This window comes from Crinia signifera, chromosome 3 (genome assembly GCF_055691185.1).
Source record: "Crinia signifera chromosome 3, ASM5569118v1, whole genome shotgun sequence".
NCBI classification, from domain to species: domain Eukaryota; kingdom Metazoa; phylum Chordata; class Amphibia; order Anura; family Myobatrachidae; genus Crinia; species Crinia signifera.
In genome coordinates, this window is record NC_139219.1 from 259,155,184 (window position 1) to 259,181,078 (window position 25,895).

Here is a 25,895-nt window from a genome sequence, read left to right on the forward strand (position 1 = left end):
TAACTATAGCACCGCAGCTCCTGGCGCCCCCACATGCACAGCGCCCCCCCCCCCCCCGCAGTGGCGGGGGCTGCGGTGCTATAGCTACACCGCTGGGCGTACGCATATGGTAATGAGCCAAAACAGCCCTTCACGCCCCTCTCCACCCCCTGCTCGGATTGTTCCGACCGATCATTTTCTGTACGGAATTCATGCCGTATTCAGATGTGCGCAGCGTTCGCACATGCGCAGAAACGCCTCTGCACATGCGCAAACACAATACATCGGCCATCCGACCGAACATGCAGCCATCCGACTCAATCAGAATAAGGGCCTTAGTCCCAAAAATAACTCTGAGGGCCAGGAAAGCACATAATCCTACATACTGTAATTCGTGTTCTAGCCCTGTAAAACAGCATAAGTTAGCAGGACATCCAGCAACCTGCCACTCTGGCTTACACAAAAATAGTCTGATGCAGTTTCATAGAAGAGGAGATGCAGGAGGCAGCTGGTGGTGGCAGTGTAAAATAATGCCATTATCACATAAATTACTATATATATTGGGCCCTACCTCCCTCCCTATGGGCGCATGACTCCCATCATTATTGCTGCTCACTACATTAGGAAGAGGACAGGATGTGGGAGGATCACACGCTCCCCTGGAAGCCTCGGTGGCTCCCTGATAATTCAGGAGTCTCCTGGAAGTTCTGAGATACTGTAGTAGGTAAGTTTGTGCTGATCGCGGAGAGGCAAGAGAGTGGACAGGTCTGAAGCAGCCCCTAAATGTGCAAATCCTGCAGTAAAGCCATTATATGGATTCATTATTTATTGCCAGCAATGCAATACACCAATATTGGTTTTATAGCTGCTCCACCCAGCTATTACATAATCTGGTGTACTGTTAGTGGTTTACTCCCCTTCCTACTAGATTGTAAGCTCCTCCCAGTAGGGCCCTCTTCCCTCCTGTTGTCAAAGCCCACTTCTCTTCACATTTCACTCACAGCTCTCCTTTACCCAACACTCAGTGACCATCTTCATACTCATCTCCATCATTGGCCTCAAGCCTCTAGTTGTATGTTGATTGGGTCCTCACTACTTACATTTAAGCTGTAATGTGTATTGAACTGTGGTGCTCTTTATTTGTACTGTATTTTTGTTATTTATTCAATGTTATGCCAAGTTTTGTCTCCCTGTATTGTTCCTTTGTACGGCGCTGCGAAACACTTGTGGCGCCTTATAAATAAAATTATAATAATAATAATAATAATAACATGAGCATGCTAATATAGAAATACTGGCAGTATTCCTCAAGACAAGAACTCACATGAAAAATGAAGACTACAGTAATGTGATATTGGCCAACAGAAACCACCACTATAACAGAATAAAAAAAAAAACATACAGTACTAAAACACCAGATTCAAGAGAATAAAAAAAATATACAAACACCTACACCTTCTTACAACAAAGCCCCGACGTGAAAAAGAAATTAGCCAGAAGGGATAAAGTATAAGACCTGCAAAATGAACTTAAAAAAAAAGAAAAAAATAGAAGAAATGGACAGAACTAAATGCATGAGGTAGAAAGGCACAAACCATCAAGGAAGAATTCAATGTACCCTTTGGAACTAACAAAATATTGGCACATATTGAATCTGGATGAAGAAATTAAATCCTTCATCCCTCCAAAAAGACAGATAACCACCTCAGGAACTAATTAACCATAAGTCATAGTCATAGAGGTAGAACACCATCCCCCAATAAATGGTTTCACTACTGATTAAAGTATATTTTATTGTTTCCCAATAATTTTTTTTATAGTTTCTCGTGAATGGGTGTGTAGGGGCCCCAGTACATGGCTTTGCCCGGGGCCTATAATGCAGTTCAGAGGGCCTTGGGATAGTAGTCAGGTTGACAGAACAAAGTTCTCTCTCTGTGTTATCTATAGTATTTGTAGCCATCAGGCTGCTGGGACATTATTTTACTAGGTTGACCTGTCCTGCACTCACCATGCTTTGGGGGGACCTGGATAGTGGGGGTGTGCTAAGTAATAGTGGGGGTGTAATAAATCGTATTGCATGCGATTTGCGCCTGATGCGATGCGATCCGCGGGCAGTAGCGCCGTGAAACTACACAAGTTCCATCGCATCGCATGCAAATCTGTAAAAGCTGCCAGCCACCCTGACGATCGCCCCTGCCGCCAGAATCCCCTCAGTAGAATGCGAGAGGATGAATTCAGTAACACATCCCCTCGCATGTGGCCGCTAGCAGGAGAAATCATTCGAATGATTTCTCCTGCCTTTGTTAATATAATTCAGTGTAGACTGATCTTTATTACAGCCGCTCTTCGCCGTAGACAGGTAGGATGCTGACCTCATGGGATTGTCAGCCGCCCACATCGAGCAAGGAATGCCCAGATATTTTCATGGGGACTCCAATAAAACACTGGGTGTTCCCCTGATGCCACTCCCTGCCCGTCCTCTACCTCCATTACCCGTGGGAACGCCTTGGCGAGTGTGATACTCTCCAAAGGCATTAACACAGGGGGTCTCTGCACATGCGCAATTATACTCATGGGCATGCGCAGACCCCCACACCATTGGAACGGGGCCAAATTTGGACCCATCTGAGTGGGCCTGAATAAACAATTATTTTAAGAATGCTGCGGCACTTACATGAATTTTGACTTAAAGGTCTAGAATAAGAAATAGGAACGTTTTACTTAATGCATCACACAGTGATATACGTTAGTAATGGCATGCCAATATTGCTCTAAAAAGTAGAATGACTACTAGCGAGGATTTGGAGACAAACAGCAACCACATCCTCCTCAGGCGCTCCCTTTGGGACAATATGCTGAAGTACAGGCCGTCCTGGTCAGTGCACTGTATAAGTAGCAGATGTTCATACTGGTGCCACGGCAGTTCAAAAAGAGAGGGTCCGTGTGCAGGCTTTGGGCCAGATGCACTAAGCTTCAAAAGTGATATAATGGAGAGTGATAAACAAACCAACCAATCAGCTCCTGCCTGACATTTTTCAAACACAGTCTGTGACATGGAAGTTAGTAGCTGATTGGCTGGCTGTTTATTACTCTCCAATTTATCACTTTTAAAGCTTAGTGCATCTGGCCCTATATCTGGACCTCTTCTCCCTGGCAGCCCACTGAGCGCAGCAGGCTCTACAGTCTACAGCATGTGAGGGGGTCTCGCACCTTATTCCCAGGGTTGTCTCTACTGTGCAAGCGCAAATCACCAGGAAAATGGCTGCACACCATTTCCCCAGTGCTTTCTGCACTGCCAGTTGATGCGGGACTCAGGAGACAATGGAGAAGTACTGTAAGTATAATTAAATGGGTGTAGCATATGAGGTATGGCCTGGTCTACTATTTAGGCAGAGTAATGTCTGACAATCGACTCCCGGCAAGCAGACAATGTAACTTTCTTCTCTCCATAAAAGAATGTTAAGAGCATAACACAGAGTTATTACCAGAAGGTAAAGACCCAGTTTAATGTAGGATCTTTCATATGTATAGTTCTGCTGACGTTTTATTTTTCCCATTAGAAATAAAGAGGTGTTGAGTACTCACCGCTCTGCCTCTTGGTGCCCCATACACACATTCATGAGAACATTGCACACAAAGCTATAACGGTTAGCTGCATGGTCGCTGAGGATCTTTCCCAGCATGATGTGATTAATATTGTGCACTGATGGGTTCTCTATGAAGTCAGCCATGAAGTCTGGATCCCATAACACATTGGAGTTGGAAGGCTGTACATTACTGTATATGGTCTGCTTTACCTTCGAACAAGCACTGCTGCAGAGAGAGAAGGAGAATATCATGTATAACATTGCAATATCTAGGCATTAAAGTGACTATTGATACATAGCTTGTGCAGAAGAGGAATCTTCTTAGATCCTCCCCCCTTCCGTGTACTCACTGCATCTTCTCTGCCTCTGGCTCCAACATATTCATCAGATTTTCCCCTCTGCCCGTTCAGCTGACCACGCTTTGGGTGGTTACTAATATCAACTGAAAGAGCAATTTTCTTAAGAGTACTACTATTATGAACGCCTTCAAAAACATTTTGAACTCGCAGTGAGTTCAAAATGTAATTAGTTAAAAAATTAATTGAACCGCGCTCTATGTTTGTGGCTGCTCCAGTAAATTAAGGGTTAAATGGTTAGTGTTAGGAGCGCTCAGTAAAATAATGGCTATGTCAAATTTGAATGAACACCTGTAAAAAGGAAAATAGATTTTTGTTAAAAACAATGTTTGCACTAATTTGCAAATGTGCCGACTAGCACGAAACGCGTTGGGGCAGAGGAGAGTACTCCTGCCACCACCGCTATAAATTGCAGCCTCTAAAGATGGTAACACACCGGGACACCGGCCGAGTGCTTCTTGTGGCATCCCTGCTGCACAAGGGATCGGAGCTTGGAAGTCAGGAGCCGTGGCTAAGAGAGACCATCTCTGGTTGCTGATGAAAAGTGGACACTGAGCAATATATGTGTACACAGCTTAACAGTCATATCCATCACTGCTGTGAGACGCCGGCCAAACGCCCACACTGCTGCACAACACACCGGAGCTCAGGGATCAGAATCCGTGGCAATTACATCAACAGCCGCCGGACTGTGCGGCATTCTCCGGCATGATAGGGACAGACAGGTAACACACTGGGGACTCCACCATTACAAAGGAGTGTAAACATTTTTTTTTAGCAAAAAATTTTTTTTCCTTTTACAGGTGTTCACTAAAATCTGACATACTGTAGCCATTATTTTACTGAGCACTTCTAACACAAACCAATCAAAATGTAATTAGAACTACTAATATTTTACTATTGATAACTAGGCCCCATGGGAAGGTCTGATATTGACAGACATGACTACTGTATCTCAGGCATTGAAAAGGCAATCATGAGTGATGCTGGGCCATTATACAGTAGATAACCTTCTCATTGAAATGGAAATACAAATATGGATACAATAAAGATAACAGCAGACATGTGTCTCATTAATATAGTGATTCAAGTTAAATATTTCTGGCAATATACACATAATATTATCTAACAGAATGAAGTTCTTAGAAAATCTATATTCTAGCTCATGAGTACAGCACGCAGCTGCCTGCATTAGCACAGTGAAGGAAGGGGACTATGATATATTTTTTGGTGTTACACTTTCTATATTAGTGTCTTGCAGTTTAGGCAGGACATTCCCTGTTAGAGCAGGGGTGGGCAATTATTTTGGCTGGGGGGCCGCTTCACACTTCCAGTAAATATTAGAGGGCCGCACACAAAATTATATATATATATATATATATATATATATATATATATATATATATATATATATATACATACATACATATACACACACACACACACGCTATATTTTCACATATCATAATATAGGCTGGCAGCAGCAGCTTTTTACTTCATTGCATCCCATCCCTCATAGTATCCCCATCACTGCAAATTCCCATCACACCCCCTCATTTCCTACCCACCACTGCACCCCCTATCAGCGAGCACCCTCTCATCACCCAAAATGACTACACATTCTATTCACGCCCCTAATCACTGCAATTCCTTTACATCCCTATCAGAACATCACCCACCAGTCAGCGGGGAGCCTGAGCGAGGGGAGCCAGGACAGGAGGATCATGGACTTTCTGCTGCCGGTGCTGGTCGTCAGTCGTCAGTCGTGCCGCAGGGCTAAAAGAAATGCAGTGCCGCCGATGTCCGACCGCTCCCGCCCCGCACAGCATTACTGGGAGTGGGGGCGGGGACGCGGTCACACTAACCAATGGCGGGGAAGCAGCCGCGTCAACGCGTTGCCTCCCACACTCCCAGTAATGCTGTGCGCGGTGGGCGCAGTCAGGCGTCGGCGGCACTGTGCACTTCTTCTAGCCCTGCAGCTGCCGGTTAATTGACAAGCGGCTCAGCTAGTCGGGCCACTTGTCATAGTGATAAAGGTCAGTGCGGCGGGCCAGACCTGTGCGTCTCGCGGGCCGCATCCGGCCCGCGGGCCGCCTGTTGCCCAGCTCTGTGTTAGAAGATTCTTGCCAGGATCAGGACAGGGCCAGGAGGTTGGCATGTATCAGGGCCAGGTCATACATAGCGGCCAAGCGGGTTCCATTCAGCGGGACCCCCTTGGCCACAAGGAAGCTGTGTGTGGCTACCTGCAGGACAGGATCAGGCCACTGCCAACTGGATTTCAAGTGAAACACAGTGCAGCACAGTACATTGAAATTTATGTGTTCACCTTCAAATACGGTCGTCCTACCACAGCATGCTGTCATCTAGAGCAGGCATGACCAACCTGCGGCCCTCCAGCTTTTGTGAAACTACACTTCCCAGAATGCCTTGCCATAGTTTTAGCATTCCCTATCATTCCACATCATTCGATGGTCAGAAATCGAATGATGTGGAACGTGCACACATATCTAAGGTTTCTCAGAGTAACCTTACATCTGTGTGCCTTACATCAGCTGCCCGCCCCCCACACCATTGGCCCATTAGCATGAGAACACCCAGCATTGTCATGGGAATGTCCATGAAACGCTGGGCATTCCCATATGCTAATGTGCCGCCACACTGCCCCACGCCCACCGGCTTGCAAGGATGGGTTTGTGCACCAAGCGAACAGTTTGTTCACCTTGGGCGCACGCACCCTGCATCTGCACATGCGCAGAAATGACCCTGCGCATATGCAGATGCAAAACATCGGACCCCTTGCGAATGAAGGGGATCAATGCAAAGGTCCATTGTGTAATCAAAAGAATGTAAAGTTCTCATGTGTGCGTGTGTGTGCGTGTGTGATAGAAGAACATGGCCTGTACTGATACTTTATGTCCTATAGAAAGTTGCTGCTGGTGCTCTATGTAGAACATGCAGTTCTACCATTCACTGAAAAAGTTAATAAACACATGGACATACACGGAGATGTTTTGAATTAAATAAAAATGACAACTTAGATCCCTTTGCTTTAATAAATGTCCTTAGATCATCAAAATTTACCTTTTTCTTTTAATCCAAAGTGGAAAAAAGTATATAAAAATATATAAATAATAACTCGACACGGTGACATGCAATATCTTTACCCCAGCACGTAGGGCCTGATTCAGACCTGTTTGCTAGTCTGCGTATACTCGCAGGCTAGAGAACAAGTCAGTGTTCCAGACTCCTGTCCTTTGGCTGGGATTTCAGGGCACAGGCGGCTTTCATAGGGATGCACTTTTTGAATATTTAAAGGGATATTTGAATCTCCGCCCTATAAAAGGGAGTCTCTGATCCCTGAACAGTGCAGAAGCATAGGCTTAAATACCTTGCTCCACAGTGTGGCCTTGTGCTTCCCAGCGTTCTGCCTCAATGTGCTCATTCCTGGATTTTGCCATCCTTGTACCAAAATTCCTGGTTCCTGGTTACCTTCCCTGTGCTACGTTCTTGGTTCCTGCCGCCCCAATGTCTTTTCCTGACTCTGTCTTTGTCACATATCTCAGTATTTAACATCTCTCAGCAAATGACTGTACCGGCTAAAGAGTACTTTTACCCTGCACTTTTGAACCCAGACAGAGGGCCATGACCTTCATGTCGGATGCAACAGAGACCAAACCTCCTTGTGAGGGTCCCTGGTGAACATCATGGTTATACTCTGCATCTGTGTACTGGGTCTCTGCGAATACCTAAAGTACGGGTTGCATCCTCAATCCACCTGAGAGTTTGTAGCAAGTAGCGTGAAAAACTGCACTTGCACTCTACCATATTATACTTTCACATAAACTCTGCCATGACCTGAGAGGCAAAGACAGTTTTTGTGTGTGTTATTTTTTACCTGCACCAGCTTTGCCAAGAATCCTTTTTTCTTAGTCTAATTATAACTAGGGATGTGCACCGGCCACTTTTAGTGTTTCGTGAAACGTGTTTTGGATCTGTATCTCCGGCAATGTTTTGGATCTGTATTTGTTCCAAAACACCACCCTTCAGTATATTAAAAAAAACACATAAGAATTGATAAAATCGCAGAAACCTCATAATTTGATCATTTGTTGCTGAGGATCAGGGCTTTCCAAAGAGCCTTGCCCAGTATCGCTAACCCCCAGGAAACTGAGATACCGCCAGGCACAGCTGGAACATTTACCCTATAGGCTAACATGGGAATCGCTAACTGATGGTTGATCTCATTCTAACCCAAATCGCTGGGCCTTCAATATGATACCAGGCTGGTCCATATGGGTCAATTGGTTCTGGAGCTATTGTGGGTAAACTGATTTATTTATTTCTGAAATGTGATTTCATGGCTGTTCATGTTCTTTGAGGGTAGATTTCTCTGGAACAAAACGGCCCAGTTTCACGGGACCAAAATAATTGGTGTGAAAGGGGTATAATATCAAATAGCAGGGACCTATAGTGCTCTGAATACAGCCCGGGAGCCCCCCGCTCTCTACCCAGCTGTCAATGGTTGTCACTTCTGCCCGGCGGCGGATGTCCCCCAGTTACGCGAGCATGTATTCCCCCTTGGCAATGAGCATGTAAACCCACATGGCAACGAGCATGGAACCCTGGCAATGTGCATGGAACCCTTGGCAATGAGCATGTAGGTAAGCAGCACTTATGTAGCATATTTTTAATAGGCATTATGGTGTTTGGCATACTGTATGTGAATTTTGGCTCAATCCGTGTGGCATTATATGAATTTTGGCTCAATCCATGTGGCATTATGTGAAATTTTGCTCAATCCATGTGGCATTATGTGAATTTTGGCTCATTCCATTTGGCATCATGTGTAAGGGGCAAGTATAATGGGGTCTAGTATTTTGTTGCATAATGTATAGAAGTTGTATATGGTGTGGTACACTACACTCAAGGACACACCCCTTTTGAGTGACCACACCCCTTTTCTGGAGCGCTCCTTCGGCGCGTGCACAACTACGTCCTTCACTTTTGTTGCCAAGGTGGGCCTGTGTACTTTAAACGCCAGGGCCTATTTTTAATCCCATTCCCACCCTCTCTCTGCTGTCCTCTCTCTAGCATCACCTCTGGACTGATACAGCATAGGTAACTTGACCCCTGGACTGATATGGCACATTTAGCATCACTCCTGGACTGATATAGCACATTTAGCATCTGGACAGATACGACTGACCACAAAAATTATACATCACACTTTGACTTGGCTCACACCTGGACTGATACAACACCCCTGGTATGATATGGCTCTTAACAGCCCTTGCAGTTAAAAAAAAAAAAATGAGGGGCAGATCCCCTGTACTGATATGGGACACTGGGCAGCACAGCTGGACTGGTATGGGACACTAAACACCCCTTGAAGTAAAAGAAAAAAGTTTTTATTTTATAAAAAAAAAAGGGTAGCACCCCCAGTACTGGTAAGGCAGACTTAGCAGCAACCCATAAATGATACGTAATTATAGTAGCTGTACCCTCAGTAGTTTTCGATTTATTATAGTTTCCCCCTCAGTAATTTCCCCTTAGTAGATGTACAAAAGTTCCTGCACCCAGGGCCGGCGCTACCCACTCAGCAGTTCCTGCAAAGCAGGGAGGCGCCCTTTGCTCCCTGTACCTGTCAATCATATGACGAACAGGCAGCACCGCCGCCTCCATTCCCTCTTCTCAGTGTACTGTGCCAGTGCCACTAGTAATGGTTTGTGTAATAGCACATCGGATGTGCACTTGACTATAGGCATTTTCTATGTCTTATGATATTACAGGAAATCATGTGATGTCTAAATATTGACATTCACAGGACTTCCGTATGTAAGGCAGTAGAAAGGTCAGTGTCAGATCTTTGCCCTAAATGAGCCATGTGGCCTGTACCCTTCGTTTTCTGCTTTTTCTTGCTGTTTTTCAGTTTAACTTTTTTACCCTAGGTTTTCAATGAAAAAAAACAAAGAATGTAAACTAGCTGCAAATCTGCAAAAACATTACACAGCTACTGTAATTCCTGTGTCCAATGATCGTTCTTTAAGGATCGTAACTAGGGGTTGGGTGGAGGGTTTACATACTGGACACTGCAGGTCAGAGGGTGCTCAGACGTGCCTCTGCTCCGTCTCTGTCCATACCTCAGATGCTGTCACTTACATGCTGCTGCTCCTAGCACTCTTCATTCTGAGGGCCTGGCACTAGGACTGTACTGTACAGCTTCCCTCTGCCTCCACACCATCTGAGCCTGGACCTGTACCCCATCTTAGTCACGCCTCCATGTCATGAGGGGAGGATGCTGATGTCACAGCTCATAGCAAAGAAAAATGACAGGCTCCATTGCTTATCAGCAAGGCTGCTGGTGAAGATTCAGCATGAAGACTCCGGCATCCCAAGGTGCATGTCTTGTGTGGCGCTGGTCTCTTTCCCATGTTCCGGACAGCATAGTCACTTTTCTGTGGTATATGTGGCTGTAAAACCCCACCGGCACTAGGTATGCATAACTGCAGTCAATGTGTATGGTTACATCAGGTCACTTATCATGTCATCTCCTCCAGCACATTAATCATATTGGTTACATTAAGGCACCTCCTCCACTTAATTGCAGTGGCATAAATAGGGCGAACAGCAGTTCATACCAGGGCATCCTGGGCCCAGTAGTGCTACACATTAAAGGTTACTGTCTCTTTCATACATAACAAGGACTCTTGTCAATGGGGGGCTACTCAGCATGCCGCGTGGCTTCGACCACTCACCCAGATACGTCCTCTCCTGAGACTCACACCTGGCAATCTTCTAGGGCACCACTACAGGTGGGCATCACCCTCTCACTAGACTCTGAGTACTGCTGCTCTCACACTGCGGTCTCTCTCTCTCTGACAGGTGCCTTGCTGGGACTGGCAGCACTCCCCACATGTGCTGTGAGGGGCTCTCACTGAGGCTGCATTCTCTTCATATTTCTCTGCAGAAAAGCACCCACAGGTGCTGCTGCTCTCTCCATAGAAGGGGTGCAACTCATGACTGCTGTTTCCATAGCTGGGGACCATGGAAATGACAGCTAGCCATTCCATGGTCCCAGCAACCATCCATGCACCTTCTCCTTCACTCCAGACTTGTGCTGAATCTGCTGTTTTCTAACATACACTTCCTGTCTTCCCCCTCTGCAGGAGGCTTGCATGTGATCACTGCCTGATATCCAAACTTCTCCCAATCAGTGCACATGAAATAGCCCTAGCTATGCATGATAAAACTAAATAGTATTAACTCTTGCAGTACCAGGGTATTACATGGCTAAAATTTTGGATACTCGATATGATGCTGGCGTGCAACATGCTCCATTTCCCGATGGATCTGCAGTATGGACAGCACCATCTTGTTCAGCGGCATGTAACATAGATCTCTCCAATACTATGCAGACTAGGAATCATCTGACATGCGCAACCAATCCGATACTACCTCAGGTTATACAGCTTAAGGACCAAGTTCCAAGTGTCATAAGTCCCACAGCTCTATGGCTGGGATGCACTAAACTTTGTTGATGCATCTAGCCACACATCACATCTGCACTCACATTTGCAATTAGTAATGCAGAAGACAGCTCTTCCGAAAAGAGCTGTCATTTGCAATGCGCTCCGTCACTGGACTTCTGGGTCTGAAAACCTCTGTGCATGCACAGAATGACCTCAGCAGCCATGATGGATAGCTACAGATGGCATTACCCTATACAACGATGCCCCGATGTGCCATCTTTAGTGCATATGGAAATGAAGTAAAAATCTAGAGCTTAGATTTCCTTTCAGGGTTGTTGCTGCAGACTTCGACTCTGCTACTGCACTATCATTGCTGCCCTTGATCCTGTTGCTCCTGCAAACCATTGATCCCATCTGACCCCTTCACAACCATCAGATCCATCCGATCTTGCAAATCATTAGCCCCGTCTGATACTGTAAATTATCGGTTTCGTCTAAACTTGCAAACCTATTGGTACATACCCATTGGTACATTGGCCTGATACAGTGTAAGTGCAGCTTACGTCCTGACCAGTCACGACTACCAACATTCTTAATTACTCTATCTCCTGTGATAAGTCCAAGGGATCCAGCCAGGAGGCCATGACATGCGCGTCAGGTGCCGCAAAGTCCAAAGCCCTTTTTGAGGTTCCCTGGTTAATCCACTGGTGATTTAGACTCCATGCCCATGCCTGGGTCTCCATTACTCCTTGTTTTAGTTCCTGCTACATTATCTTAGACCTTTACCATCATTTCAGTCTTCTGCTGTTAATATATGTCTGGAAGATGTTGTTGACCCTGAGGTCAACTGGATCTCAGAGAGTCATAATAAATTATATTATGTTAGTGTAGTATGTAGTCTAGTGCCACGTGTGGAGGAAGTAGTGTAGCATGTAGTGTAGTGCAGCGCATAGGGGGATTACATTTAGGATGTAGTGTAGTACAACATGAAGGGGGATGTAGTGTAACGTAGTACAGTGCAGCATAGGGGAAGGTAGTATAGTGAAGTAGTGCAGTCTACACTATAGGGGCATGTAGTGTAGTGATATAGTGCAGCATGTAGGAGGATGAAGGGTACTTGTGAGTTATCCGGGCTGCCGATTTTTTCATCGCGCCCGGAAAATCGTGGGCATCGCGTCGGTCGCGGCCATTATAAGGGGCCGCGACGCGATGCCCACGATTTCCCATAGACAGTAATGTTAAAAGACGCGATGGTCCAGATTTCCCATAGACAGCAATGTTAAAATTATTACAGTAATGTTAAATGATGTGCAAAATAAAATGACAATGTGAAATGGGCCAATATGGTTATTTCACATTGGATATGTTTTAAAAAAAAATGTTTCATGGCCCCGTTAACGCCACCCCGCTATTGACGCCAACCCGAAGCGTAGCAAAAGGTCGGAGGACGCGTACCGCTGCGCTCGCCACGCTTTGGGTTGGCGTCAATAGCAGGGTGGTGTTAACGGTGGTGGGGGGCTATGAAACATTTTTTTTTTAAAACATATCCAATGTGAAATGGCCATATTGGCCAATTTCACATTGTCATTTTATTTTAACATTGCTGTCTATGGGAAATCCGGTCCATCACGTCTTTTAACATTACTGTCTATGGGAAATCGGGTCCATCGTTTCTTTTAACATTACTGTGTATGGGAAATCGCGGGCATCGCGTCGCGGCCCCTTATAACGGCCACGACCGACGCGATGCCCCAGATTTGGGGGTAAATCGCGGGCATCGCGTCGGTCGGGTGTCCTTAAGTTAACTAAACTTAAGGACAAAATCGGCAGCCCAGATAATTCACAAGTACCGGATGAAGTGATGTAGTGTATCGTGTAGGGTCATGTAGAGTAGTGATATAGTGTAGCATAAAGGAGGATGTAGTCTAGTAATGTAGTATATCGTGTAGGGACATGTAGAGTAGTAATGAAGTGCAGCGTGTAGGAGAATGTAGTGTAGTGATGTAGTGCATCATGCAGGGGCATGTAGTGTAGTGTAGTGATGTAGTGTACTGTATGTGGACACACATGTGGGATGAAGTGGAACACGCTGCTGGGGGGGCCATGTGACAGAGAAGCATAGGGCATTTGGGGCACACTGGAGCCAATATTGTCCAAGAGTGTGCCTGTTTTCTATACACATAATGTGTGTGCTCTGTGTACCTTGGTATCACCGAGTGTCTTTGTGTGTGAAAAGGAAGCTCCAGCACTGTCATTTGTATGTACAGTAGATACCCCTGCAGTATAGGCATGCCCCATAGCAAACCGGTTTGTGACTGAGACTAATTGTCACATGCAAAGATGCTCATCAATACCAAATCCTGCCATGGCATGGCGATTCTAGAATGGCTGTTTAATGCACAAGGAGGCTAGAGGAATGTGGAAACATCTGTATCATTTAGTACATTGCACTGAGCAATTGCAAATACTTGTTTACTGGTATAAACAATTAAAGACAATTTTCATACTGTACTGCTGTGTCCAATAAACAAAACAGTTTTTATTTACAGTACTGAGAGGTTAGTGACCAAAATCAGCAGTGTGGGAGGAGAAGAGGGTGGAGGACTTAAGACACTAGCCATTAATAATTGGGCCTGTATTAGCAGATTATTATCTGCTTGCTGCACATAAGTGATGAAATTCAGCAACTGCTGGAGATCTGACAGGTGCAGTTACATGACAGGAGACGCACAGCCCTACAACAGAAGACTGCAGAAAGACACGCATACAGTACTGTACTGTAGCTTGTATAAGACTGCCATTAAGGTAATGTGCATTACACTTTATTACCTAGATCTACAAATTCCTGTCTGTCGTAATTGAACTTTGCAAACCTGTTTCTCATCTGATTAAGGGGGAGAGTTATAAAAACTTGGCGAGGTATAAAGTACCAACCAATCATCTACTGTCATTATTCATACAAAGCCTGGAACATGAGCTGATTGGTTGTATTTGTATCCCCCCTCCAAGCTTTCTTGAATGACCTGTGAAATTTCAGGACACTGTGGGAAGACTTGTGGGGTGGCAGATTGTATATAACATCATTGAGAAATTGCATAATTGGTACTTACCTAAAGAGATCTCCAAACTTACTCCGTAAGTGACTACATGACATGTACAGATCATACAGATAAGCCAAAATGCAGCGTTCTGGAGACGAACATTCAGATGGATTGACGACATGCTTCACCACACCACACAGCCTGCAAACACAATAGATTACAATGTAATGCAAATCTCACTAATAATTTCATATGCAAAAGATCAATATGTATTAATAAATACAGCAAATTATAATGCAATGTCTGGGGGGGACAACAATTAAGTTCTTATACCATCCATAAATGTAGAATGTCTTAAATAGAACTAATAACTGTGTAACTGTATAATATAAGTGGATCATACTCATTATTGTTAATATGACCTTTTTACCACTTCATTCAAATTATACTCATTGCTAATTTAGATATCAATCATGTATTCTCTGTCTGTCTATTGTTTATATCATTTTTCTGTAGATATCTACACAATGAGTAATCATTACTTTGGGTCCGCCCAGTAGATACAGACTCCCATTATTAATATCAATCTGGTCAAACTACTTTTTTGGTGTCCATCTCCTACTATAAGTAGAATAACAACATATAAAAAAACAGTGCACGAAGGGCTAGTTAGACAAATTATTTAATTGTGTGTTTATAGATTTATACCCTCTCAGAATACATTTATACTCGTTTTAGAGTATACTAAATTGTAGATACACAAATATCAATCATGTGTCAGAGGAATAATATCTCCGCCAACCACGCTGCACAATTTCAATTATCTAGCAGATGCCATCCACACGCTAAATTGTACATACTTCCGCCAACCATAGCGGGGAAGAATTTCGGCGATGCACTTTCGCCCTGATACACATGACTTCCGCTAACCATAGCGGGGAAGGACCTTAGCGCCGCACTTGCGCCGCACTTCCGCCCTGACCCATGTCACTTCCGTGGGTCACGATATTCAGATGCAGCTGCCGTATTAACGGCATATTGATATAGCGCTTCCAGATCCCCTGCCCTCCGTGCACTGCCCTACGATGTCTAGCAGGTACCTATCTTGTCTCTAAGAGCTATAGATTACAACATATAGAAATTTCTCTTCCATTGTGTACATCACGTGACCTGCTCCGGTCACGTGATTTGAAACTTTATTGAGCTTCTCTTGCAATACAAAACGTACAATATCACTGTTTATGATGATATTTAATGAATTACTATTAGATACTTATACTCCTGTGCATACAAGTTTTTTAACTAATTTTATGTATACTGAATTAACTGCTTTTATATGTATTTACTGTGTTTAAATAATTGGGAATAAAATCACCACCCACTTTACCTGGGCAACACCCCCCTAATTAACTCAAGGTATATATAGAGCTCCTCCTGACATACCAGTCATTACTGCTCCTGAAGAAGACGTGCCAACACGTCGAAACGCGTTGAGCTGCTACCAGTGTCACCTGCACCTGCACTTTACCGATCCAAGTCTGCATTTGCACTTTATTTATCTACCCGGACCAGCCAAATAATCCAAGGAATCCACAATCTCAGCATCTCTTCAATATAAAGACACACCTGGGTTATCCAAAACCCGAAGAAACTCCTTGTGGTCTTTCTGAGTGAATCTGGATCCGCTACTCGTTGGAGATTCTGCCGGGACTTCACCTTTTCTCCTCCACAATATACAGGAGAGAGACTGCCGAAACATCACTTGGTAAATATTCTGCCACCACAGGTGCATCTGAACTGATCTTTCTTTCCACCCACTGGAGCAATATCTCCCCATTTTGCCCATTACCCAATTCCCATTGGTGATATAGAGAATTCTCCAAAAATGTCTATTTTTTAATGTTTTAAATCATGTTTAATAAATGTTTATATATGGTTAAATTGTATTAGACTCTATTCAGTACAAACCCAGCGCTGTATAATCCTATTCGTCTGGGGGGGACAACCCCACTTTCCTCCTACTTCTTGATTAAAGTATACTCACACCCCATTTACACCAAGCTTTTGAACCGGGTTGCTTTTCTGTGTGACAGGGTCCCTTGAAATAAATCCAGGTGACCTGGTAGCATCCCATGTAGCAACCTTGGCTGTACGACACAAGACCAGGGTCACTGAGCAGTGTGAACAATTCACACTTACTGTACATGGCTAACCGGCACTTGATGATGATGTCATCTCCAAGCTTTGTCAGGGGAAAAGCCGCTGGCAATATTCAGGGCCCAGCCTACAGTGTCAACCATTTGAATGGAAGTATATTTTCAATATTGTTCTCTATATTTTTGGCACCATCTGAGCTATATTCACATTGTTCATACTATTGGAGGTTTCGGAAATACCATCAGTATATAAGTTCTGTGGCAGACAATAGAAGCGTAGAATCAGGGATACTATCCTTTACAAATACAGTGTGAACTGAGACATGGCTTCAAACTCATTGGAGATGGGATTTTGGTATGAAAGGGATATCTGTGAGTGGGTATGACTATGTACCCATTAAGGGTTATTCAGACCTGATCGCAAAGTTGCTTTTTTAGCAAATACATAAAACTTTCCTGCACTGCAGATGGGGCAGATGCAACATATACAAAGAGAGTTAGATTTGGGTGGGCGGCAGGGGCTGACTGGCAACTTTTATCCTAGGGGGCAAGTCCAGAGCACTGGCCCATACCCCCCATCTTTCCGGAAGAGTGAATGCTTGTGGCTGCCGGCCTCCTGCACTGAGGACATAGTGCAGGAGGCCGGCGGCCATTTTCCTGTAGCCGCGGCCGTGTTCTGGAAGCCGCGGCCAGCGCAGGAGGGCTGCCTGGAGGAGGTGGATGGTGGATCCAGCGCAGACCGCAGCCAGTGACTGGCTAAGCGGCCCGGGGGGCACATGGCACCCTGCCCCCCGGCCCAGCCCGCCCCTGGTGGGCGGTGTTTAAACTGAAATCTAAATTGCAGTGTAAGAATAAAGCAGCCATATTTCATAGAAACAAAATAACTCACACAGATCTAACTCTCTCTGCACAGGTTACATCTGCCCCACCAGCAGTGCAGCATGGTTTTGCCCATTTGCTAAAAAAAACAGCTTTGCGATCAGGTCTGAATATCCCCTATTGTACAGCACATTTCATCACATCTATTTCACTTACTTAAGTTACACATTTTTGTAGCTTGCTTTTGCAAAAAATTAAGTGATGATGAATAAGTGCTTCATAATCCATTTCAAATGATTATATTTTAATGTATAAACAATTAAGGCCTTCATTGCGATTTGCAGCTTTCGTAAATATTTTTTTAACTTTTCCTTTGTGCACATAAATGTCTTGTCAGCCGTAAATGGGGTGGAATGGGTGTGTAGACATGGTAAAAGTGCAATTAAGGTGTAATGAAGGGGAATAAAATGGCTGAACAGACACAATGGCACTTGCTTGTGTCCAATAGAGAAAAATGCCCCAAGCACACCTATTAATGCAAATGCAATAAAACTATTGTATAACAAGCCGAAATAATGTACAAAGCACTGATCACTTGTTTTACACAACATAAAGTACTATGCATACTCTTTTGGGGGAAGGGGGTTCCATCGTATCCAGATGGTAGGTCAACAGTTAATGGGTTGACCCCATATGGTCGACATGGTCAAAAGGTTGACACAAGCAAAATGTCAATTTGACGATGGTCTTGGTCAACACAGGAAAAGGTTGACGTGAGGTTTTTGTGCTTTTCTTAATTACTACACGAGTCCACCTGCCCAGGTGTTGAGATTTATACAAAAAAATATGAAAAGGCCACAATTACCATTTTCATGTGTCAACCTTTTGCTGTGTTGACCTAGACATTGACTCATCAACTGTATTATGTCCAATATACAGCAGTGCATTATGTACTGTGATTTTTTGCATTTTAAGTACTATATTGATGCCACATCTCCAGTCATATCCTGCATCTGAAAAAACAAGATGGTACAGCGCTGTGCTTAATATTAATTAATTTTTATTAAAAATAAATAGTATTTAGTGTGTATATATATATATAATTCATACATTAAACAATGTGGCCAACATTGGGACAAACAAGACTTACACACATAAATTAAAAAGCTACTTTTCACTTTAGTAACTCCTTTTTAGTATCAATGCTAATTGGTTAGTAGCAGCATGTGGGATTGGGTCGGTGAAAATACCAGACGGCTTCCCGGGCAGGCTAGCTGGTGACCCAGTCCGGATACAGCAAACACGTTCTTTAGCACTCCTTTGATCTGTATATCATCCAACGCGTTTTCAACCTTTTCTTAAGGTCTTTTTCAAGGCATATGTATCCGGACTGGGTCACCAGCTATCCTGCCCGGGAAGCCGTCTGGTATTTTCACCTACCCAAGCCCACTTTGAACTGTTTTTTTCTTACAGTTCAACTGTTTATGGATTGAGCCCATTGCTAAGTGGTGAAGGAGCCTTTGGAATCCTCCATAGTTGATGACATTTGAAAGGAGATGTATAAGTATACCATTATTCCTAAGGGCTGGTGAAGGCATTATACACCTTTCTATTTTTATATATGCATGTTTTGGGATAAAAGGACAATCCCTGTATTAGTCCCTATCTAGATGCTGGGTGCACTACAGTACAATTTTTCCATCTTTGTCTATCGGCCCACAATAATCATCTGAACAAGATTTAATTAGTGCTTTGCCACTCTCCTCTTTGTATCAGTTTCCCAAATGACAATTGTTTGGTGGCAATATTAAAGCATCCTACTCTGTGTAATACCGCTTTCACACTGCCAAAACGTTTTAAATTTTTTTATTTTTAAACGGTATTTAAAACGGGTCTGAGTCTTCACATTGCAGTAGATTACCATTTTAAATACTGTTTAAGTACCATTCACATCAGTCAACCCGTTTAATCCCCTGAACACATTTCAAGGCAGAATGCAGGGAACAGCCTATCACAGGTCTGTAATCTGTTGTTTTTACTAAATACCGTTTCAGAGCCATTCTCACTGCATAAAAAAACGGCTATGAAACGTGTAGGACTCTGCTTTTTAAACGTTTTGAAATACCGGTTATCTTTAACCAGTAAATCAACTCCAGCGCTTTCCCACTGCAGCCTTAAATGTTTTGAAGTGGGAAAAAACCCGGCAATATACCGTTTAACAAGTGCGGTGTGAAAGGGGTAAAAGTATGTTAAAGTGCAAGAGCGTTCTATGTGACCACAATACAAACCCTTCAAAAACTTGCGCTGTCTGATCAGGGTTTAAAATTAGGCAGGCATGGTAACGCCGGAGCACGGCCACAATGTACAAGCACAGCCGCGTTGTGTAACTTCCTGCCAGGCTGGAGGATTTCAACAGCAATTCTGCTTCCACAATGCTGAGTTCATTGAGCAGCTGCAGAACAAGATATATATTGGCTTTAGGAAATACAAACACAAAACAGCATGACATGTTATGCAAAATACAAATCACATGCTGACTGTATGACAGAACAAGTAAAAGGTTAACGAAGGCTAGAGGGGGCCCTGCTCATGAAACTTAAAGTACAGGGTGGGGGAAAATTTGCGAATCCACCTAAATGATAAAATATTAAATAATGCTCTAATTATCATAATCAAGGGTTTTAAGCAGCATAACCCTGACGCCACACATAGCAATTTAGTGTAACATAGCTTGGGGCACATTTCTTTAATATTGTATTTCTGTACTAGCTAATTTATAATCACGGCAGAACTGCATTTAAAAGAAATTAAAACTGATGTATGTGTTAAGGCTCAGGAAATTGTCTAAATTCAAGATGATCTGTCTGTCTCACACAGAAGAAGCAACCTATTGTACAGACACATATGGGGAAATCCAATTACTGACATCAAAACAATGCGCTTCTTTCTAACGGCGCAATACATCCTGCCAGCATTACAAGTGTTGCTGCACACCCCATAGAGGTGCAAGGGAACCCTATAGAGGTGCAAGGGAACCCCCCAGATGTGCGAGGGAAAACTTCTGAGTTCTCAGACCAGATGTGTTTTCACATTCGCGATCACGGAAACAGGGCATTTACCTGGAGTGTGTCCAAAAAAGAAAATTCTCTGAGTGCCCCTGGCAGATCAATTAGCTGTGGTAAATTACCATGGCTGGTTGGACATCCCACTAGACCTGAAGTTACTGCCCCTTACAGTAGATGCTGGCATGTGAACTGTTTCATTGTCCCCAGGTGATAAAAGTCTTCAGGTGTGGTGCCAGCACATTGTTCCCAAGGTATAATATTAGCTTAAATCACAAGCGCATTTATAATGCAATGAACACAGATAAATGACGTTTTCTGTACAGACTGAGAAGAAGCAAGTGTGATTTGTGTTAAATAAGGAAAGGTTTGCTAAACACCCCAATTAATTGAAAAATGTCAAACACGTGTATAAATGACTTAGGGGGTTATTCAGCCTTGATCGCAAAGCTGATTTTTCTCAAATGGACAAAACCATGTGCACTGCAGGTGGGACAGATGTAACCTGTCCAGGAGCACAACCAAAACCTGGGTGTGTTGTGTACAGGGCGATAAATCGCTAGGAGCACACTCCCGCAGCCAGCCCTTAATGGCTGCTGGTTGCAAGGAATATGCCTGCTCCTGCTTTTTAGACATTTTAGTGCTGACTTGTCAAAACTGAAAAGTTGCTGAGAAAAATGGTGTACAGTGCGATATGGTCGCTTATTATTTCCCATCGATGTATCGCTTAGTGACCATATTGCACCGTGCTTCATTTTTTTACAGCGACTTTTCAGTTTTGACCAACAAGTCAGCACTGAGATGGAGCATGCTCTTGTGACTGGCGTCCATTAAGGGCTGGCTGCAGGAGCGCACTCCTATTGATTTATCGTACTGTACACAACAAAAACCTGGGCGATATGGTCGCTCAGTGTGTACAGGGCTTATGTCCAGATGATAACGACCATGACAGCGGTATAAGAACAGTGGGCGGAACAGACTTCCACATGTAGTCGTATAGATAATTACTATAAGAAGGTGGCTTCTTGCATCACTAGAATGTAATAAGCAGGCGTCTGCGGCCACATGGAAAAGGGGCAGAAGATGAATCTGACTCAAAATCAGTCCCATTGCGCACTCTTGGCTTGCTAATCCACACCACCCCATTTGTAGCCCCTATTTTGTAATGCTTCTAAAAATGAAAAGATTCGGTCTATCATTTCTGTACTCCATCCTAGTAAACAATAGTTAGAGTCTGATTGGTTGCTATACCACTTTCCATTTTAGAAGCTTTAGTAAATGTACCCCTTAGTGAGCATCTCCAGCCAACCCCCCTTCATTAATTCCAAGCTGGAGCTTATTATTATCCAAACTATTAGACCATAGAGATGTGCTTTTGCTGAGTAATGCGCATAAGCCATAATAACCGGGCGTACTGCACACTGTGAGATAGAATCTATTTTCCAAAAGTCAAACAAACCCCCAATTTTTATTTTTGCCTTAGCAAAGACAGCCCTGTGAGCATGCACTATTTTTCCATACTGTACGTTCCTCATCTATCTCAGAAGGACCCCACACTGTCCACTTCCCCCTCATCCTTTCTGAAATTGCTAGGCCTTGAGTGCTAGTGCTGGTGACTTTGGATAGCGTTGGCCACCACAAAGTGTTTGGGTGGTCTTTTTTTGCTATGTTTTTGCTGATTGAGAATTTGTTACTCTTGGATTACATGTTGCAGAGTGCAGACATTTGGGACTTTGCGCATAAGCAGGGCCCATACTGAGCATGTACAGTTGGGTCCTGCCTTGTCGGAAGCTGAACGGCTGCAGATGTCAAGTGACTGACATTCTTCAGCCATCTGGAGTTAGAGTGGCAATGGCCTCCATTTTTTTTTTTTACATATATAATCTTTATTTTTCTTCCAAATAAAAATGACATGATTGCATATATACAAAAAAAGTTTCATACATCAAGGAAAATTACAATAATTTAACATGTATACATACAAATACATCATTTACCCCTCCCACCCTACCACCCTGACCCCCCCCTGGGAAGCTAAGTATAATTTATCACGTAATAGAATATTCCGTTATATTTACTATATGACCATATAATGGTGTTACTTGTAGAGAAATTACACTTTAACACTTTAATTGGTAGCACAGTCTAATCACTTTCATGACCGATTACAAACATTACTATAGCTTTGCCATTAGTTATTTGTACGTTTCCCGCTTTAGACCTACTGCTGTGAGCCATATTTTCCTAAATTTATATCAAACCATATTTATCATTCTTAAGTTATGTGACATTGTGCATGTGAATATAGAATCATATTTAATATTAATTTCATTCATGAATGAGCCTTTCCCACCTTACCCACAGTAAAGTACCCTGTGCTTTATCAGCTTCCTCTGTGTTTACCTATTTGGAATAGTTTAAGGCATATTTGTATATAAACAGTAATGTGCGTGCGTCCTGTGTTAGAAAATTCTTATTTATCTAGCTATATATTTATATGTGAGAAAATAACAATTATCCTTCATTCATAAATTTCAATAAAGTGTCTTGTGCCATATTTCTTATCTTCATAAAGTTGCTTTCTATCGTGACTTTTCTATTATTAACATAGTGCGTATATCTACATTATGTAACATCATTAGGAAAAAGCTCTATCCAGCGATGCCAGATTCTGTAGTATTTGGGTAAAGTATTTCTATTCATATATAGATATTTTTCGTGTTTTATTGTGTAATTCACTAAGGCTTTCCAACTCATCAGGTTTGGTCCTTCTTTGGCCATCCAATTCCTGGCAATTATTACTTTTGCTAATGAGCAAGTATTGTTTATATATTGACGGTCCCCTGATGCAAGCTGTGTCGATTCTGTCATATTTAGGAGACAACCTTTTATACTTAAGACCGATCTAGGAAGCCCTGAGGCAACCAGCGTTTGAATCACTCCCTCCCAGAATAATAAAACAGTTTGGCATTGCCATAGGAGATGAATAAAGGTTCCCTCCTCTTTTTTGCATTTAGGACAAATAGCTGATATTTGGGCATTAAACTTTACTAGTCGAGTTGCTGTTAAATATGCTCTATGTATAATATAAAATTGAACTTGTTGTACCCTTATGGCACCAGTAGCCTGTGATACTGAGGCAAGTGCGTGTCGCCACTCCTCCTGCGTTATCAAACCCGTATCTTGCACCCACTTCTCCTTCAACTTATCCATATTTTCTTTCTCCATGTCCCTATTTATATATTTATATATTTTACTGACAATTTTATCCCCCCTGGCCGCTGTAATTATGGTTTTAATCGGAGACACAGCCAACGTCGGGTGAGACCCGTTAAACTGAGTGCCCAATGCCGCTTTGATCTGAATATATCTATATAAGTATGTTTTTGGTAACTTAAATTCTAACATCAATTCTGCGAACGTTTTAATTCGCTTGGGGTTATAAAGTTGGCCAATAGAGCAAATTCCATATTTATTCCATACCTCTTTAATTTGAAGTGCTGTTAACTCCTTGAAGGTATATGAGTCATCTAATGGGTGTGTTGGATCTATGGTTTGTAAATCTATTATTTTTTTGACCTCATTACAAATCTTAATGGCCTGTTTCAAGATAGGAGGATCTTGTAGGTGTATACCTGGCATCAGAATTCTGCTACTAGGATAGTGACATGGCGCAGCCATTGCCACTATCGCCCTTGCCATATCACTATCACTGTCTTCCAGAAACCAGGATCTTAGATGCTGCAACTGTGCGGCTATATAATAAAAGCGGAAATTTGGTAGGCCTACTCCTCCCTCTGTTTTATTCATCATTAGTTTAGTTAGTTTAACCTTTGGACGAGTATTGTGCCAAATAAATGAGGACATTTTACTATTAAGCTTTCTAAATATGTCTTTTGGGAGAAAAATTGGAGATTGTTGAATGATATATAGCAGCTGTGGGAGCAGCACCATTTTAATTAAATTTATACGTCCCATGGCTAACAGGGGTAATTTGCTCCAGGACTTCAATTTTTTATCTATATAATTCAGCATTGGAAGAATGTTTATCTGAATAAAATCTTCAGTATTACGGGTAATTTGAATCCCCAAATATTTAAATTTTGTTGCCCAAACCATTGTCAAGGGAGGAGCTAGTGTCTGAACCGGAGCTGGGCCTAAATATAGAATATGTGATTTCCCCCAGTTAATTTTAAAACTAGAGAGACTCCCAAACACTGCGATTGTATCAAATACCAGCGGAAGAGAAATCCGGTAGTCATACAGATAAATTAGTAGATCGTCTGCATACAGTGACACGACATCCGTGTCCTGTAGCAGGCGTATTCCACGAATCTTATTATGGGTTCTCAGCATATGTGCCAGGGGTTCAATAGCTAAGGCAAACAACAGGGGGGAAAGGGGACACCCCTGTCGTGTGCCTCTAAAAAGCTCAAATGCTGATGATGTCCAACCGTTTAGAGATACCCTAGCAGTTGGGTGGTTGTATAGGAGCTGTATCCATTTAATATAATTATTTCCTAATCCGACGCTTTTTAGAGTGGCCCATAAATAGGACCATTCCACCACGTCGAACGCCTTAGTGGCGTCCAAGGATACCACTGCTGGTTGGCTTCCCACTTCCGGTGGAAGTTGTAAGTGCGTAAATAATTTGCGTAAATTTGCAGTTGTAGAACGGCCTGGCATAAAGCCCGCCTGGTTTGGATGAACTATTCTGTGAATGTACTTTCTCAGTCTGACAGCCAGGACCTTAGCCAAGATCTTGGCCTCATTAGACAGTAATGATATTGGCCTGTAGGACTCTATACTGCTAGGATCTTTCCCTGGCTTTAAAATAACCACTATTTTTGCTTCCAACATTGTTTTGGGAAGTTCCCCATCCTCAAAACACCGAGAAAGAGTAGCATGAAATAAGGGAGCAATTATATCTATATGTTCCTTGAACACTTCAGCTGGAATTCCATCTAGTCCAGGAGATTTATTTCCCGGCAGCTCTTTTATTGCCTGTCGGACTTCCTCCAAATCAATTGGTCTATCAAGTTCCTGGCTGTCAGAGTGAGAAAGTTGTGGAAGTTCGAGTCTATCTAAGTGTGTTTTTAGCTCCTGTAAAGTTTTATTAGATTCCGAGGAATAAAGTTCCTTGAAGTAGTTGCAGAACAACTCCCCAATCTGTGGTGTGTCGGCTATTGGCTGTCCCTGTGGATCTTTGATAGGACCAACGCATGATGGGGGAGACTCAACTCTAGCCAGATATGCCAGATATCTGCCTGCTTTATCGGCTGATTGATAGGCCTTACATGATTGCTGAAACATCAACTTTGTATTATCATCATGCACTGCCGACAACCATATGCGTTGTGATTCCTGCCACTTTTGTTTATCAGTATCCATTTTAGTTGTTACATATATCAATTCCAACTCCAAAC

The 25,895-nt window shown here is 43.1% G+C and overlaps 1 protein-coding gene across 4 annotated transcripts in view; it reads right to left on the bottom strand.

Moving 5' to 3' along the window:
* The window catches only part of MED12L (mediator complex subunit 12L), a 458,604-nt gene that overhangs the window by 96,042 nt on the left and 336,667 nt on the right, over positions 1–25,895 (bottom strand). For all 4 annotated transcript variants that reach the window (XR_014471810.1, XM_083177939.1, XM_083177937.1 and 1 more), the window contains exons 20-22: positions 19,696–19,859; positions 14,502–14,633; positions 3,565–3,792 (exon numbers count right to left, since the gene is read on the bottom strand). Coding sequence is in view for 3 of the 4 variants with exons in the window: in XM_083177939.1 (XP_083034065.1) it covers positions 3,565–3,792; positions 14,502–14,633; positions 19,696–19,859 (524 nt within the window). In the remaining variant the exon portion in view is untranslated. The remainder of the gene's footprint in view (positions 1–3,564; positions 3,793–14,501; positions 14,634–19,695; positions 19,860–25,895) is intronic.